At 40.8% G+C, this 19,530-nt stretch overlaps 1 protein-coding gene across 1 annotated transcript; it reads left to right on the forward strand.

Moving 5' to 3' along the window:
• Window positions 1–13: 13 nt before the first annotated feature.
• Window positions 14–19,168, forward strand: LOC124151689. Its single transcript, XM_048387070.1, has 14 exons — window positions 14–28; window positions 2,324–2,442; window positions 5,113–5,231; window positions 5,557–5,689; window positions 7,190–7,317; window positions 7,641–7,769; window positions 9,165–9,338; window positions 10,391–10,634; window positions 13,384–13,430; window positions 14,041–14,178; window positions 15,325–15,480; window positions 16,972–17,190; window positions 17,812–18,004; window positions 18,692–19,168. The coding sequence occupies exons 1-14, from the start codon at window positions 14–16 to the stop codon at window positions 18,978–18,980; spliced, it is 2,103 nt and encodes a 700-aa protein (XP_048243027.1). The 3' UTR covers window positions 18,981–19,168.
• The last annotated feature ends 362 nt before the right edge of the window (window positions 19,169–19,530 follow it).

The raw sequence follows: 19,530 nt of genomic DNA on the forward strand, positions 1-19,530 counted from the left end.
TGGGTCAAAGTATATGTGGATCGTCAAGGTAAGTTAAGACACCACCTAGTCACCGGTAGCCTTCATATGGGAGGTGACTGCCTTCGTGGTCTATAGGAATGAGTGTCTGCCTGAAGAGTAGTAGGTCGGTGGTTCGATCCCCGCGCCATCATTTCCTACCAGTATAAGCAGTCACACACACACACACACACAAACACACATATGCAAATATCACTTCACGCGCACCAGTGTTATATTTACATCACCCGGATGGCATTGTTGACAGAGCTAAAAAGGATACATTAATAATGGGTAATTAAGAAATCATTTCACTCGAATGTGTCATTCTAATTTTACGAAACTCGTCTTAGAATTACTTGTCACGAAACAATTGGCCCTCTTAGCATTTCGAGGACCAAACATAAGAATCTGATGGCGGTTGCAAGAGAAACCTATTTGAGATAACTGGTATCAAACATATGTGTGTGATCAAATTCCAGGCCAGTGATTGGCTACTCCATGGTGATTCCCTGAGGTCAGATTATGAGGGACTACTTTCCTGATCATAAGTCATTGATAAGTTGCTCGCGTTTCAGTGTTATGTCAACCTATGTCTGTGTTAAAGGGTATGGTTTTAGAGTGTTAACCCTCCTGGATGCCACAGCGACATATAGATACGATATATCACCATGTCACAAAAACCGTAAATCATCTCATACACTTATGAAAAACAACGCAACCCTCCTTATAGCGGGAGTAATTCGCGATAAACATGGACGTATGATGTCCGAAAACATATGATCCGACGATATATATGTCTCTCCTCTTCAACCCTCACTTCGAAATCGACTAAAATTCATAATACAAATCGCTCACTAAAAGTTTTGAATTCTCTGGGAAATTCCCTGCGATATCATCCACTGTAATATCATCCACTGCCTTTTTAGGCAAAGCAAAATAACCATGTGTTTAGAAATCTAAATATCGGATATTTAGTTGAAGGATTGAATTCACATTAGTGGTCACGGGAAACTGTTTTTCACGAAAATACCAATGATAATTTTGAAACGTCCCTGATGAACCAGGAATCCTTAAGAATGTTTCGGAAAATACGCCAACACGAACGCGGAAGTGCACATTCCGCAATATAAGATGCCTATTACATCAGATACAATTCAAACTCATACATTTTAGAATCAAATGACAAATGGTCTTTGTCACCAATACAAATTATCTAGATGAAATCAAGCGAAATAAATTAGGTGTGGAAACAAACACTGTGCTCGGAAAACTGTACTTGTTGAAATGTAAACAAAGCAAAATTCAGATTTTACACTCTCCTATTTTGAGAGATTGTTGAGATTGTCTAATTGTTGCGTACATTGGCTGACGCCTTTGAGAATATTCGTGGCAAGAGTATCGTAGCACAAATTGTGGACTTAAAAAATATATACATTACAATGATCAGGTAAATTCAACAGAAATCGTAAATGTTTCTGTCTTGTGTGATGCCAATCACGCAAAACGACGACGCTAGTTATCTGCATTTCTGACAAATTCTCTTGGTTACATCGGAAAACATAAAAACAAATAACATTGTACAGATTGTCTGATTGTTTCTGATTACTAACATGAAACATTCATATACATACCATTCCTCAATCGACGAAAATCCTCCTCTGAAAATCGTGCGTACTGTTGCCAGTGAACACACCATTTTGTAAAAGTCGGTCACCGGCAGTGATGTCATACGGTAGCAAACATTGGTAATTTCTTTGAGGTGAAATTCTCTAACTAGGCATCATGTGGGTACTTTGATCTATTTTGCATTATCAGCATCGCCTTGATAATCCACAGATGGCGGAAGCGTTTTTAGGTTTAGGTGTAGGGACACATTATTTATGAATAGTAAGCAGTACGTTGTGTTATGTAATAATGTGCCACTGCGATTATGAGAACATACAAAATGCATTGATTTGATGCTAAAAAGGTGCTTTCGCTCGTTAGATACGTTTTGAAACAACTCTTTGTAAGATAAATGGTATCTGACAGACACTCGTGTAGAAATCTCCATGTCACACACAAATATATCACCGAAAATATTTTTGAAGCGTGTGCACATGTAATAATAACTTGGGTATACAAGATTTTACGTTTGTGTACACACCTCAGCCTTTGGTATCGTGATGTAGAACCCAACCGGATTAAACACCCTGTACTCTGACTGATGACTCATTATCTCAAACCAAGTGACGCCACTCAGGTTAACCCAATGGTTCCGACTGTCAGAAAATAGTGATTTGCAAATCCCCCAAAATAATACAAATCCTCTGGCCTTTTTAAGGCACCTGCCGGCTCCAAGCTGTTCATATCCATCACCGACATGATGGTGACCGGTAGCGCCACCTCCTGCACTTCGCTTCTGACGGTAAAGAGGAACTTGCTGGGCCAGAACGGTACAGAGTAGGTACATAAATGACTTGAAATAATGTACGCATGTTGTACTCGTTTAGGAAATTGAACGAAAGGTTTGCCATGAGAAAATGAAAGTGTAATGTTATCTGGTATATTGAATCCCCTACATGATGAACACCTGGAGCCATTTGCCACCATTTCATCATTGCGGAAGTGAGGTCTCTCGCTTATAGGCTCGAAATAAACTCCTGATATAGTAAGTCTGGTGATGTATTTGATACGGGTATTCTACTTGTGTTTTGGACCTTAGGGGCAGAACAATTTGATTTCTAGGGGATGTCCCCGGGTTGTTGTTTTTTGGGTTTTTAAAAAAACCAAAAAACACAGCTCATCATTTTGTGTAAATAAAGAACTCAGGCTCCATCTGCTAGAAAAATAGAAACTCAGTCTTAATAAAAAGTCACGACTGCAATATGGCCAGCATCATCAATACAGAGTATTTCGTGAGCAAAGCCATAATCTTTGACAGTGACTACACCATTAGAGACAATATGTATGTAACCCATATTTATTAATACTCATTTTAAATCTTCCATTTCAAGATGAGAATCAAGTTGGCCTAAAATGTGCAGTTTGAGATGCATCAATTGTGAGGATGGAGGGTTTGTTTTTATCGGGATATGCAAGGAGCTGTCGCGAGGGCTTGCTTCAGCTTTTTGATTGTTGGAACATTCGAAGGACGCGTTTTTTTTCAAGGTTGTATAGAGGGGAGGCGATGCCAGAATAGTTTGCTTTAACCAGGCCAAACCTAAGAAATGGCGCATGTCATAAACATTTTTAGGGAAGGGATCTGTGTGATTGAATCTATTTTTGAAGGATCTTTGCTGAAGATATGCCCTAAGTAGGTGACTTTTTGAATTTACATTTGCCTGGTTTTAGAGTTGAGTCCTGCTTTTTTATCTTTTGTAATTCTGCCTTGAGGTGATTCAAATGTTTTGAAAACGTTTTTGAAAATATTATGATGGCATCTACATATATTAATATGTAAAGCCAATTCATTTCTCTGCATGCCTGAAATGCTTTGCTGAAATTCCATAGGAGCATGTTTGAGGCCGAAAGGGAGGCAATTTCATTCTAAAACAGCATCGGGTGTAATGAAGGCCGACTTGAGTTTTGTAGCTGGATGGAGTGGTATTTGCCAAAAGCCACAAGCACAATCAAGGACACTAAATATGTTGGCACGGCTATTGTCTATATATGGCATCAACAACATCTTCAAAACATGGCAGAGGGGCTTGGTAACTGCATTGTAGCGTCTATAGCTTATGACAAAGCGGTCAGGGCTGTCACATATTTTTTTTAAATGACAACCGGAGAGTGCCATTCAGAAGAACTGGGCTGAATGATATTGGCTTCTAACATTTTTGCACCTATCTGGAACATTTTTTCCTTATGGCTGCCTTTTGCTTATAAAAGGCAGTCTAATGGGTCTGGGGTCAATAGTTTCAATTTTGTGATGATGTAAGTGAGTATGTCCCAAACCTTGAGGCAAAAACTGACCTTTGTGAAATACATTTTACTGTATACTTGAACTTTCAATATTGGCACTATTTTAAAAACTCTTTTGAGGACAAAAGCTCAATGACATTCAGGGGCATTGTTAAAGTGCAAACCACTTCAACAGATTTCTTTGAAACTTCATTCGTCCAAAATACATAATTGTTTCAATATGTTTTCAAAGTGCACAGAAATCGCATTTTTCTGTTTTATGTATACAGCAAAATTTGGCATATCCCCTCTAATCATCAGCCTTTCCGGGCACGACACTTAATCCCCAGCGCTATCTAAATGCCAATTAACACCGCCTTACATTGCCTGACCTTGGGTATAGTCTGTTATTATATACAAAAAGCATTATTGTGCTGCTATTTTCATAGTTATAATATTTCAGTGAACAGTGAGAACATTCTTTCCATAGTCTGAATTTGAAATGTGCCACCAAAAATATCTCAGCTCTTTTTTAAGAAGATAAAAATATCTTCTCAGCCCCTAAAATCAAGAAAAAAATCAACATGACTCCACACAAAGACACAGGCTCCCCTCTCAATATCAAATGGTCCGCCCCTTGCACTGACAGTGTTTCCGGGACCAGCCTTAAATCGTAATGATCATGTTTGTAATTCTTTGGCCTGAAATGACTGCAATATCAAACTTTGTTGGAATAGTTATAGGTGTGGGAGTACAGGGGTGTTGGGTATGGAGAGGAAGGGGCGGTTGTTGTGGTGATGGAATTGTTATGTCATGGCATATTGTGATATGTTTTAGTAATTGTAATTTTCAATTTCATGTCGACACCTTTTAAGAAAGAAATTTGCATAGAAACTTGTAACTGTATCGTAAAATGTAAGGAGAGGGGTGACAATATTGTCAGCCTTTCTCAGGTGTGTGTATATTTGGTGATATTTCCAGGGACTTTATCCACATAAAATGGAGATAACAATGTGGACAATAAGTGTTTTCCCCTAATTTTCCAACGTATATGATCATAGGAGCCACATGTGTAGGTGCCTATTATTTGTTGAGTAGAGTTACATTTGTCCCTCAGAACTATGATTGTGGGTTCGAATCTCAAATTCTCTCCCATATTTATTATTCTTCTTGTTAACAAGCAAACCTTCCTTTAACTCAATAACACACTCCATATTCAATGTATTTCAGTTACTGTGGTCAGGGCTTCGATAAACCTATCATGTCTGTGGACAACGTGATAGCTCTGATCCTGGAAGCTGGAACCTCCTCAAGCAGCTACCTCCTGGCCACAGCAACACTGCTTCCGGGTAGGGGCTGATGTAATACACACTACTTCCGGGTAGGTTCTGATATAATATACACTACTTCCGGGTAGGTACTGATGAAATACACATAACTTTCGGGTAGGCATCAATGTTATACATACCACTTCCGGGTCAGTATTGATGTAATACACACTACTTCAAGGTAGGTACCAATGTTTGACGTTAACCCCCTGAAGGACGGTGATAGAAACACAATCAGGGGGATGGGGCGGACAAACCAAAAATAATAATCGCACGATTCGATCCCACGGATTCTGGCACGCCATGATAATCCGTAACAGTGTATTTAATATCCTTGACGTTGCAGCTGACGAATGGTGTTACAATCTGGCCGACAAAGGCGCCACCTACAATGGAGAAAGGAACGTAGCAGAAGATAACACCCCGTGTATGAACTGGGGTGAAGCGGCAAAGTGTGACGTCATCCCCTTTACTTTCAGGTAAGACACCAGGTGTCGCACATATCAAACTTGTGAAATCTTGTCCACTGATGTCGGGGCGGTAGGGTGAACTTGTGTTCGCTTGTTCGTGTCCCAGAAGTGAGAATACTGTTTAATTCTAAAACACCATAATTTTTTTATCACTGCTCTGATGTGATGGTCTATGCTGTGCAGCCATGCCTTAAATTAAAGAACAACTCTTTAATTCAAAAGTTTCACTTATTTTTCACTGGAACAGGCTGTCCATAACTACATGGTCAACCAAGGGCAATGGCTGCCATCTAGTCGTCTTTCTGATTTACACTTGAAAGGTTTGGACTTCTGACATTGTCAAATACACAAATATGATTAAATGAGTGAAAAGGGAAAATTGTCAGAACCTCAAAGAATGACCAAGTCCGTGACCCAAATGTTTTACTACATGTTTGTAGTTTTGTATGTTGTTATATGGCAGTATGTTTCATTGTTACAATGTTTGTTTTGAGATTCGGTAGACGCTCATTGCATTGTGTTTGGAAAGTCGTCAGGAAGTTACTATATGTAGATGCTACTGTGATGTGTAAACTTCCGGTCCGGTATACCACGCCAAGAGGAGATGCTAGTGTCATTTATGCTCGAGCTGTCCCCTCTCAGGAAGACACATCAGACTTTGATCATTCACGAACATTTAACATTTAATTTTCATCTCCTATGACAATCACCTTGGGTCAAAGCCTTGTCATGTTCAACTATTTGGAAAATACTTCATAACCTCTAAGAACCTCTGAAATGACCAAAGCTTATTATTGGTTCTCATACATATGAACATGTTTGATATTTTTCATAACAAGGGTTGCACAGTTCCGCAGATACCCTTTGGTCAAAAAGGGCCCTTATCCCTTCTTGTTTTTATCTTAGTACCTTATACGTGCATGTCGCGTTCTGATTGGCTGAGACCCATTGTATAATTTTCAATGTACCCTGCTGACAAGTAAGGTATGTTTCCCGCTCGAAATGCTGAACTGTTGGCATTACATTTGCAAACTACCAACTACAATTTTGTCTCTCATATTAATTATGTAAGACGCCGGATATTTAAGATATTTTCCGAGTCCAAAATAAGTCTAACTTTGTTTTCTGCCAAACGTGGTATTCTTACCGATTCGAATCATAACGTGCATACATAAAACACACCTGCAATATGATTAGGTGATCGGTAAGATATATTTGTTGTCCATCGGTTCGTCCAGGGATGATGTAACTCGCTCGGGGAAGCTTAACTAATATGGAGGGTACGTCAGCCCAAATCTCCCACGAGACTTGTGGACAAGAGCAAATAATAGTGATTTCTATTAATCATTATCTAAGAAAGAATGAACTACTCATCACCATATTAGAACCTACATTACAAGCAGATAATCAAGATTAAAATGGAATATCTACTATTCTACTGAGGAGCCAGTATAGTTCACTGGGTGGACATGGGCAAATAAATACATCTGTACATATTTCGCGTTTCAGGCCCTTGCAAGCTGACTATTCTGGTAATCAGTGCCGGAATCCTGGTAGTGGGCGACCTCAGCCATGGTGCTATACTGACGACAATTCTGGAGGCTGTGTCGTCAAACTTTGCAACGCATGCAACTACGGTAAGTATTGTTAATTGAAACGAGTTTCCACCCTTGCCGAACTGGGATGGATTTTCGTGACTTGATCGTGGCGCCACCAGTGGTTATTACGGGTTATGTCCATTCTGTGTCCTTCCTATTGACCAATCAGGTTCCACCTCCCATATCACTTGTGTTTGCTTCAAACAAACCCGATCTATAATCAAAATCTATGTGGCAATAAAACGGGTCTTCCTTCGCGAAATGCATCAAATCACCTGAGCACCTTGATGACACCTTGATGCCCCACTGCTTCGCCAAACAGCAATATGTTCTCCCTTGCAGCTCAATGTTTGTTTTTCCAGGCGGTGACTACGACAGCTATGATGACTGCAGCGCCTTAATTGCTGCTAATAGCAACTACTGCACAACCGACGATGCAGCCATCGGCTGTCGAGACACCTGTAACTTGGATCAGACCATCTCGAGTGCAAGTGAGCTACCCATTATTCTTGCAGTTCAAACAATAGAATTTTTACTCATGCCATCTTCGTAAACAGAAAGCAGTCTTTAGCTATCAAGTTTTTACTTTTATCAACGAGTGTTGATGTATTTGATTGTTTGTTTTATTTGTTTGTTTGTTGTTTAACACCGCACCCAGCAATATTCCAGCTATATGCCGGCGGTCTGTAAATAATCGAGTCTGGGCCAGACAATACAGTGATTTACATCATGAGCATCGATCCACGCAATTGGGATACGATGACATGCATCAACCAAGTCAGCGAGCCTAGCCACCCAATCCCGTTAGTCGCCTCCTACGACCAGAATAGTCGCCTCTTACGGCAAGCATGGGTTGCTGAAGACCTATTCGAGCCCTGATCTTCAGGGGTCTGATGTATTTGATATCACAAGACAGACAGGTGAGATTCTATTTATCATCCATCATCTGAAATCATTCTTCCAACTTTTTCAGTGTCAAAGCAGCATTAACCAGTGTCTTAGGTGCAACAAGAGCAGATAACCAGCTTCAATTACAGAGGATTTCATTAGATTGTGACGTCATTGTTACTGATGACATTACAATGATCCAATAAAAGCGAAGAAAACCTTCCATATACTTAGCAAATCTCAAAGCAGAGTCGATTGTGCTTGTCTGACTCTATATGATGGTGTGTTTATGAATCACTGCCAAATATTGAAGATACCAAGTATTCTCGGAAAGGTTTAGCGTATGCTGCCTCACCGGTTGCACCCGTCACAAACTCATGCAAAGGCAAGTCAATTGTTCATCTGATAAAAATACACGGAAATATAATGGTACAAGACAATGTAGGTAATTGCATTGGACATTGGACATGTACTCAACATATCTGCCTTAAAACATTTTAAAACATTTAAAAACTGAGACCTTCAATGTTGTAACCTTGATCAACCAACTTTAGAGGAAGAGTCGCATGACGCTCTTTCACATCTTCGTAGAAAGGCCATGCTCGCGAGCACCACAGAAGTTGTGAAATTATGTGAATATTATGGGAAAGTTTACCATTGGTATATATATATATATATATATATATATATATATATATATATATATATATATACCTGTATTTATCAGCAAAACTCTCTATCAGAATGTATGACAAGAGCGATGACATCCACTTGCCAATGGTAAACTATACATATACATGGTGTTTCTTATCTAATCCAGTACAGTGTGATCTATACCACTTAAAAGAAGTATAGAACACCCGATTCGCGCTCATATGTGTCACCAAAGTGTTAAACTTCGGAGACCTTCATCATTTCGGGATTTACTCCGACATCAACTGCAGGCCGTAATATAACTAGAATACTGTTATACACAAAGACACGATCTCAATCCAAAGGTTCTTGTGGTGCTCCGTCTGATGTGGATGGTGGAAGCTTTATCGGGGCGCCATCAGCATCTTACAGCATCGGCAGCAGCGTCAACTACGAGTGCGACATCGACAACAGCATCGTTGTCCCGAGATTCTGCCTTTCCACAGGACAATGGTCAGAAATGGGTGCGATTTGTAACGGTAAGTGCCGGTCAATGTCACGCCTGTGTTACCCATGAATTAACTGATGTATGTGTGAGCTATCATGAGTCTAGTTATCATGTGTGTTTGAGTTTTTATTCGATGGTGATGTATTTGATAAGGTTATCATAGTTGTGTTCAGCACCTTTTGTTTGCAGTGTTTCAGTGTTTTCAGATAAGTAACGTTTTTATAACGTTTGGAACCTTTTGGTAAAATCCAGTTTTCAAGTGGATGCTTTCTTCAGCCCAGCAGTTTTGTAAAATTTAGTTAGGAAACTAGTGGTTGATAGCATGAGCAGCAGCCTACGTCAAGTCCTCATAATAGTTAGCTGTCACAAGCATGGCGACCTGTGAGCTTTTTCATTCCGGAATCCTCACATGTAGACGCAATGGATTCTGTGGTCATGTTTACTACGAGTGAGAAAAACACCAGGTTTCTGTAATAACTGACATCCCCGATGTCTTACTTATAATACTTGTGAAATCCGGGGTAGAATAGGTCTTCAGCAACCCATGCTTGCCGTGAAAGGTGACTATGCTTGTAAGAGGCGACTAACGGGATCGGGTGGTCAGGCTTGCTGACTTGGTTGATGCCAGTCATTGATCCCAATTGCGTGGATCGATGCTCATGATATCAGTCACTGGATTGTCTGGTCCAGACTCGATTATTTATAGACCGCAATCATATAGCTGGAATATTGCTGAGTGCGGCGTTTAACAGCAAACATCACATCATAGCAAAGGGTTGGTTTTTGATCCACTGACCGTTTCATATCAATAGACATTAATAGATGGTATTTTGTGTTGCCCTGCCTGGCGCTCGACATTAAGGTTTTGAAAACGGAATTGTCAACTCGACGTTAGTATAATTTGTCTTAGTTAGGTATCCATTTTAAACTGCTATATGGCATCTCAATGTGCTTGCAGTATGAAACCGGCGTCTATACCAGTACAAGCAGCTGCAATCGTGAATGCACGTCGCTTAAAGGAAAATAAATCTTGAACGCGACGTTAAGTCCAAATTCACCACATGATACCTCTTAATTATAAAGGGGGAACAATAACACCAACTACAACTACAACAACAGCTGCACCAACAACTACCACAACCGGTCCCATCGTGGTATGCGAGGCTGGTTACACAGGCAACACCGACGATGGTTTCTGCTACAGATATTTGGGAACTACCACAAGGTTTGGGCATGCAGCGGCATGTGCGGCAGAAATGGCTGAAGTTGCTGACGCCAGAAAGGCTGAAACACAAGCATTCCTCGTGGCTTTGAGAGACGCCAGCGGGTGAGTCATCACACTGATTCCACTTTTTGTGACGGTAGCAAGTTCTGTTCTGGTATTGTTTATTCAGCAAGGTTACGTAGGCCATCGTAAATGAAATTTACATCAGCAGTTTTGTCCTAAGTTGCATAGACTTATAAATATACTTAGACAAATTTCTTGTGCTAATTTATTTATCACTGGACATATACGGGGGCGGTCGGGAAGCCTAGTGGTTAAAGCGTTCGCTCGTCACGCCGAAGACCCGGGTTCGATTCCCGACATGGGTACAATGTCTGAAACTCATTTCTGGTGTGATATTGCGGGAATAGTGCTAAAAGCGGCGTACAACCATACTCACTCACTCACTCACTCTTGGAATATACTGTTCACGCAATTAAGCATACACCATTCATACAAACAAGAAATAATACTCATCCTCAACAAAACCTTTTCAACAAACATTGCAGAACCTTTCGTTTCTTGGAACATCTGCATATCTGCAAGTCTCAATTTTTAGTTGGTGAGAACTACCTCTAAACATAGCTAAGCTACACGGATTTGTTGATAGAAATATACTGAATATAATGCTCTTGACACACTATAGCTTTATACACAAAGTATTTGAATGTTTTTGCACCAAGTGACAAGGATGCATACTGGTCTGGATGATAAATACATTTTGCTCTTACCATGAAGTCTGAGAAAATGATTGAATACTGCCAATACACTGATTATCCCAAACATAGCCAAATCCCATTTTAAATAATACATTTCTTAACTCTGCAGGCCAGTTGCTTTTACAATGACTCATATCTAACAATATCATATTATAGCATTTTTGCGTTAGTCGTGAGTCTTGCATGGATAAGTAATTAATACCAATATTTTATACAAAGCTTGTAGGCATAGATATATACAGGTATCTCCCACACTCACCACGAACAACACACCCGTGAAGACCCGGGGTAGAATAGGTCTTCAGCAACTGATGCTTGCCTTAAAAGACGACTATGCTTGTCGTAAGAGGCCACTTACGGGGACTGCGTGGATCGGTGCTCATGATGTCAATCACTGGATTGTCTGGTCCAGACTCGACAATTTGCAGACCGCCGTCATGTAGCTGGAATATTGCTTAGTGTGGCGTTAAACAAACACACAAACAAACAAACAAAACCACGAACAACATGATTTGGAGTTGACTTCACACCAAGAAAATATTTGCATGCCTGAACATGAACGCTGAATGATGTCAATCACTGGATTGTCTGGTCCAGACTCGATTATTTTCAGACCGCCGTCATATAGCTGGAATAGTGCTGAGTGCGGCGTTAAACAAACAATGAACATGAACAATGAATGATGTCAATCACTGGATTGTCTATGAAATGAAGTATGTGATCTTGATTCCTAACGTTATCGATATCCGACTTAATTTCTCTCAGCTTCAGTCAACTTCCTAGTATCAGACTTTATATCTCTGATGTCCCGAGACAGGTCACTCGTCACTGACCGAAGCCCTCGTAAAATTTCTTCGTTTATACCGATAAACTCGTCCCTCTCGATATATTAACTATTGACCAGGGTTGAGTTCGACGTCACCAGATAAAAGTAAGCTATGAAAACGCTGTATATTTGTAGGCATCTTGACACAAACAGTACAAGTACAGAGGCTAGCCCAAGTCCATGCTGTAAGTCCACTTCGGGGGGAGGGGGGAGGGTGTGTGTGTGTGTGTGACGGGGGGGGGGGGGGGGGGGGAGTAACAAGTCAACATTGCCGACTTGCTCAAGCCTCGGGGGTGACAAAAGAGCCCTATTATTGCCCTCCATGTTGCACCCCCATTGCGATGGAAACGCCCCCTAAGTCACCTTCCGCACCTGTATATACGAATGTTGTTATTTGTCGGCTTTAGGCGCGTGTGAAATGTTGAATTTTCACGGTGTAGTCGGAGCTCCATCGTCACACGTCTACCCGACTGAATGAGTTTTGTTTGTTTGTTGTTTAAAGCCTCACTCAGCAATATTCCAGCTATATGGCGGCGGTCTGTAAATAATCGAGTCTTGACCAGACAATCCAGTGATTGACATCATGAACATTGATCCACGAAATTTGGGATCAAGGACTGGCATCAACCACGTCAGCGAGCCTGACCACCCGATCTCGTTAGTCGTCTTTTACGACAAGCATAGTCGCCTTTTACGGCAAGCATGGGTTGCTGAAGACCTATTCTACCCCGGATCTTCACGGGTTGAGAGAGTGAGTTTAGTTTAACGCCGCTTTGAACAGAAGACAAAGACAAAGATATACGTTCCCCTGAAAGAAGACGTTGCTATTCCTTCCGCTGTAAGAGGACATTGATATACGTTCATTATTTTGAAGGACATTGGTGTACGTTGCCTATTTTGAAGGACATTGGTGTACGTTGCCTATTTTGAAGGACATTGGTGTACGTTGCCTATTTTGAAGGACATTGGTGTACGTTCCCTATTTTGAAGGACATTGGTGTACGTTCCCTATTTTGAAGGCCATTGATGTACGTTCCCTATTTTGAAGGACATTGGTGTACGTTCCCTATTTTGAAAGACATTGGTGTACCTTCCCTATTTTGAAGGACATTGGTGTACGTTCCCTATTTTGAAGGACGTTGATATGCGTTCACCGTCTTAGGGGGCACTGACATACGTCCCGGAGCAATATACAGGATCCAACATTATTGACACTGTATGACAAGTACAGAAGAACTGGAGCGTTCTCGTTCTTGCAATGTTGCAGGTTGCAGAGAGGAGAGGACTTCTCCACAAGCTGGGACATCGGCACCAGTGAGTAAATTGGGACCCGCTCGCCGCACTGGCATATTGTTGTTTGAAATGTATGGAAGAATATTGTTGCGTTGTCGCACTTCGGTTAAATTTAACCCTTTTTGCTTGTTTAGTAAGAACTATAACGCGATAACGCGACAATGTCCCTACTGGGATTTCATACCTGTCAGTTTTGTTATGGAGATTAATGTCAAAACACGTTCCACATGTAATGTGAATTAAATATATTCTGGTTGAGGATACGGGAAAACACAGTACCCAATACATGTACATGAGTGAGTGAATACGCTGCGTTAAAGATTATTTTTGTTTTATCACGACATAATAGCAAAATATGTCAAATGATGGTACTTGTTACCCTGCCGGACGCTTGGGGATAAACCAAGGACTGGCTGGTCAGTGTAGTGTTTCTTAGTATAATGTATCCATGTTAATCTGCGGAAGTAAAGAAGAATAAAACCGGCATAAGTCCGGACTAGTACAAGGGGCCACACAAACACGTCACAATATAAGACTTAGTGAAACAATTTTGAACGCGAAAACTCACCTCACCTCACCTCACCTCACCTCACCTCACCTCAGCTACATGATTTGTCAACTGTTTCTGCAGGCGCCGGACCTAATGGCTTTTCTAACAGGTGTGGCCACATCGGGTCTCAGTCTGCCGGAAACAAGTTTGCATCAAGGTGTGGGAAGAAGTGGGACTTATTTTGTAAGAAGAACTCTTTGGCAAGCTCAACAGCTAGTGGTAAGCAGATTTTTCCCGGATGACATAAATTCGAACACCCGATGTCCTTGTGAAAATTCGCTATGATCTTCGCGTGCATACAACTCATAACAGCTCTGTAGATATACTGTATCCGCACCTACTTCGTCGCCTGAGAACCAGGGTGTTCTATTTAAACTATTTTAATTTAGAACCAGACTATTCTATCTCCGAAATAAAAGTAAAAGGGAAATGGTGAAAACGTCTGTACATCAATATTTACTGTGATTGTTAAATGTCAGTACCAATATGTTAACAATTATATTTGCATCATCATGAAATGTTCAGAGGCTCATTTATATTTTGAAATATGAAAAAAAGTCTCCTACCTTGTGCATCTGACTTCAATCCAACGTTGGAACCAGAGTGTCCTATCTCCATATCACGTGGCAAATACGAATATAGCCATTGGATGTTCACATAGAACACTCTAGAACTGAAAGGCTGTTGAATTTGTGGAGATAGAACTAAGCCCATCTATGAAAAAACACATTTCCTGGCACTGTTTCGCTTTGAAACTTGATATGGAGATAGAATACACATTGAAAATAGCTCGAACAACATTAACTCAATTTTCACCAAAAGTGGAGATAGAACACTTTGGGTCTAAGGCGACGACTTGCTATCAGTTCTATAGATAGACTGTACCCCTTTATATCTGATATAAGATCTACAGATATGATGTTCGCGTGCATCTCTGATATAAGTTCTATTGATGGAAGCGTGCGTATATGACACCAGCTCCTAAGATATGATGTATGCGTGGGTATCTGATATCAAGTCTCGAGCTATAATTTACACATATCAGATACCATTTCCCTAGATACGATGAACACGTGCATATCTACAGATATGTATTTGTTGTTTTACGCCGAACAGCGATATAACGTATCTTATTCAAAAATATATATCTACAAAATAAAAAATAAATATAATTCAAATGGAGCCCAGAACAATCTAGACTTGCCTTAACATTGTAGACTTAAGTTGGACTCCTTGGACAAAGACTGGATAAGGCGTTATATCGAGGTTCAATCTACTTGTATTGAAACTAGTTCTTGATATTAATGCCTGCTAAATGCAGCTACTTTTGACATTGTGTATTAAGATGACCGCATTTCCTTCTAGAAAAGCCGCTCATCCGTCACCGTCGCTCCGCCACCATCTGCGGCGACAGGAGGGGTGACTGTCAGGCCGTTATCGACTTCATCCCTGACATGTGCTCCACGTTTTCAGTTTACGCCCAAGATTGCCCCGCTTCCTGCGGTAGCTGCAACCCTGACAGTAAGCTGTTACATGTCTGATCCCCCCCCCCCCCCCATTTATCCGGCTGCTTATCTGTTCAGTTGTATATGTTTATTGTTTATTTGTATTTTTAATGTAAAGTTTACACGATATACGGCTTTTCCATCGGACGAGAGGACGGTCACATGACCTCGAAACTGAGGTTCATAAGTGTATGAAGGACACATTTTGACGAGACAAGACTGTATTCTTGAAAAGACGTGAACAGTGTAAATATGAAGTCAAACTACTAAAAATAGTTGTGTATTAGAAATAAAAATATATACAGTTTGGCCCTCACTCTATGAAGGGTCATACTTCAATGAACTCACACAAAGTGAAAGTCAATTCTGAAATATCTGGCTGATTGTCTGTTTAGTTGTTTAGGTCTTCTGGCTGTTGAATTGTATATGCCTGCCTGGTCGGTCGTATGATTATACATGTTTCCTTGTCTGTTGACTTGTATATGTCTGGTTATCTGTTTCAGTGTATAAATGTGGCTTGTTGTCTGTTTTATTGAATATGTCTGACTTTTTTTCTGTTCAATTGTATATATCTTTCTTGTCATCTGTTACATTGAATATGTCTGACTTGTTTTCTGTTTAATTGTATATATCTTTCTTGTTATCTGTTACATTGAATATGTCTGACTTGTTTTCTGTTTAATTGTATATATCTTTCTTGTTATCTGTTATGTTGAATATGTCTAGCTGGTTGTCTGTTGAATTGTATATGTCTGGTTATCTGTTTCAGTGTATAAATTTGGCTTGTTGTCTGTTTTATTGAATATGTCTGACTTGTTTTCTGTTTAATTGTATATATCTTTCTTGTTATCTGTCATAGTGAATATGTCTGGCTGGTTGTCTGTTGAATTGTATATGTCTGGTTATCTGTTTCAGTGTATAAATCTGGCTTGTTGTCTATTTATTGAATATGTCTGACTTGTTTTCTGTTTAATTATATATATCTTTCTTGTTATCTGTTATAGTGAATATGTCTGGCTTGTTTTCTGTTTAATTGTATATATCTTTCTTGTTATCTGTTATAGTGAATATGTCTGGCTGGTTGTCTGTTGAATTGTATATATCTTTCTTGTTATCTGTTATAGTGAATATGTCTGGCTGGTTGTCTGTTTAATTGAATGTCTGACTGGTATTCTGTTTATTGGTCTGTGCATCTGTCTGTTCCTCATCCTGGCTAACTACCCTGTCTCTCTGGTTGGCTGTTGACTTGATGTCTTTGATAGACATTTAGAATTGGAATTAATACATGACACTTTTTATGGATCGGAACTTCTTCTATTCTTCAGCCTCTTCTTCCTTCTTATCAGGTGAATAATGAGTACTAGTAGGTAAATGGTTGTTTGCTAGTTCATACATTCCTCTGTTCCGACTGTCGACTAGTTGTACCAGACTTCAATATTTGTCAAGTTAAACAATGAATGAAACAAAGTTAATTGAAGCACGCGTACAATGACCGTTACGTGGACAGTGTCATCACGTCGTGTGCTTTCTTGTCGGACAGTTGTGAACTGCAACGTCCCGACCCCCCAGGCCGGAGACAACACGGTGCTGCAGACCGCTGCCACCTATCGAATCCCCGGGCAGGTGATTCAGTACGCCTGTACCTCAGGTGTACCAGCATCAGGGAATCTACAACGTGCCTGCAAGAGGGATGGCACCCTCACTGGAGCCCGTCCAATCTGCGCAGGTGAGATAGATACATGTATATATATTTATGTGTGTGTGTGTGTGTGTGTGTGTGTGTGTGTGTGTGTGTGTGTGTGTGTGTGTGTGTGTGTATATGTAAGAATGTGTGTGTGTGTGTGTGTGGGGGGGGGGGGGGGTGCGTGTGTGTGTGAGCAATATTCCAGCTTAGTGTCGACGATCTGTAAATTATCAGGTCTGGTCCAGACAATACAGTGATTGACATCATGGGCATCGAGGTACGCACTTGGGATACGTTAGCATGCATCAACCAAATCAGCGAGCCAGACCATCCGAACCCGTTTGTTCGCCTCTTACGACAAGCATGGGCTGCTGAAAACTATTTCTAACCCGGATCTTTACGGGTATTATAGAAATATGAGACCATTTACCTGTGTGAGTGAGTGAGTGAGTGTTCTGCCACACTCAGCAATGTTCCAGCCACATGACGGCGGCCTGGATATACTATATAATCGAATCTGAACCAGGCGTTCCGGTGCTTGACATTGTGAGCAACGAACCACGCCGTCGGGGTACGATGACACTCGATCTACGAGGTCACTGTACATAACTTTTGGATAGTTAAGTGCATTGATGTTTTAAGTACATTCATTTCTCACTGCAGATGTGTCAGCCACAACGTCCTTCGTCACCAAGGGGGAGTTACGCCCCTTGCAATTCGTCATGCCAAGAACGCAGATGTATGGCCCCTCCCCACTGACAACCATAACGCGGTCAGGAAAGGTGGTCACGTGGAGGGCGTATTGCCGGGAGCCAGGCACAATCAGACTGATGATAATGAGAAACACAGGCAGCACGTGAGTGGTAACACACACCGATGTTCTTGTTTGTTTGTTTGTTTGTTTGTTTGTACGACGGCGGTCTGTGAATATTGGACAAGGCAATTCAGTGATTGAGATCATGAACATCGATCCACAATTTTGAAGACCAATTATAAGACGGCTACGCTGATGTTATTGTTTGTTTGTTTGTATGTTTGTTTGGTTGTTTAACGCCGCACTCAGCAATATTTCAGTTCCGGTCTGAACATAAACGAGTCTGATCCATGCAGGCAATCCAGTTACTGATATCATGATCATCGATCTACGCAATTTGGAAACGATGACATGCAGCTAGCAAGTTATTCCGTTAGTCGTCTCTTAAGACAACCATGGGTTGCTAAAGACCTATTCTAACCCGGATCTTCACGGCTACGCTCATGTCATAAACACACACTGCTGGTGATGTACCACACTCAGTGAGTGAGTGAGTTGGGTCAAAAGCCGCTTTAAACAGTGAACATCGAAGTGATGCAGGTCTCATTTGCCACTTTGATGATACGATCGAACACGGATATGGTGCTGACAAACCTGAAACCGGAAATCAAACCCACGACCATAGGTTTCTGTCGTGCTGCTGTTACTTAAGGAATAATGTGTGCGCCACTACTGTTAGTGACTGGAAGTGAAACGTCCATCTATCGATCTACCTACCTCTGTTTGCAGGGTGACGATCCTGGGCACCAACGACGTAGACTGTAGACAGAACCGAGTCATGGAGTGGGACATACCATCCGCTCAGAGAATATCTGTGCAATCTGGGGACTTCATCGGTGCGGCTGATCTGGCAGGAGGCCGGCTCATGTACAGCTTCTGTGAAGACTACAACAACTACGGCTACCTCGAGTACAACTTCGTCAGTAATTCACTCTTAGTTCCAGGAGCACAACTAGCCACAGACACCAGCAATTACAGCTGTCTTGTTATCCCGGTCAATGCTGTGATAGGACCATAGACATTCCGACGCCAACTGTGCCATCATGAGTATATATACGAAAATCTAAGAAACAAGTACTTACCGCAGTGGTCTTTATCTCATTTTAATGCTAAAAGATTGTCTTCATTACTGTCTTGCAAGGATCTTATAACACAACATCAACTGGCTTTGTACATACATAATGCTTTTTTGTTACGAAGTGAATTGTTACCTTGACTTTGTATTTTATAAAATATGTTATGTAACTCCGTTGTATATGGGCCTGTGGCCTTTCATACAATAAAGAATTGAATTGAATTGAATTGAATTGAGTACGGCTTTATCTCGATAATGATCTATTACGATCAGGACAGCAAATAATTTCAAATACTCAGTAAAGTTCGCTATATATTATTATAATTTGACTTTATTGTCTTATATCGGATAGTTACGCGATATATCGCAAATACCAGTGAAGAGCGAAGCGTGGTTTTTTTCACGAAAAACATTGTTTAATTATGACGTCATTTTGGAGACTCGAACATGCGCTCGCAACTTGATGACGTTGTTTATTGGACGCGATGGCCGA

The sequence above is a fragment of the Haliotis rufescens genome, unplaced genomic scaffold, assembly GCF_023055435.1.
Source record: "Haliotis rufescens isolate VD_foot unplaced genomic scaffold, xgHalRufe1.0.p SCAF_64, whole genome shotgun sequence".
NCBI lineage: Eukaryota > Metazoa > Mollusca > Gastropoda > Lepetellida > Haliotidae > Haliotis > Haliotis rufescens.

Coding starts and splice junctions, on each gene's coding strand:
- LOC124151689 (XM_048387070.1), top strand. Junction 2,443..5,112: donor CTGGGCCAGAACGGTACAGA/GTAGGTACATAA, acceptor AATGTATTTCAG/TTACTGTGGTCAGGGCTTCG. Junction 18,005..18,691: donor ATGAGAAACACAGGCAGCAC/GTGAGTGGTAAC, acceptor CTCTGTTTGCAG/GGTGACGATCCTGGGCACCA.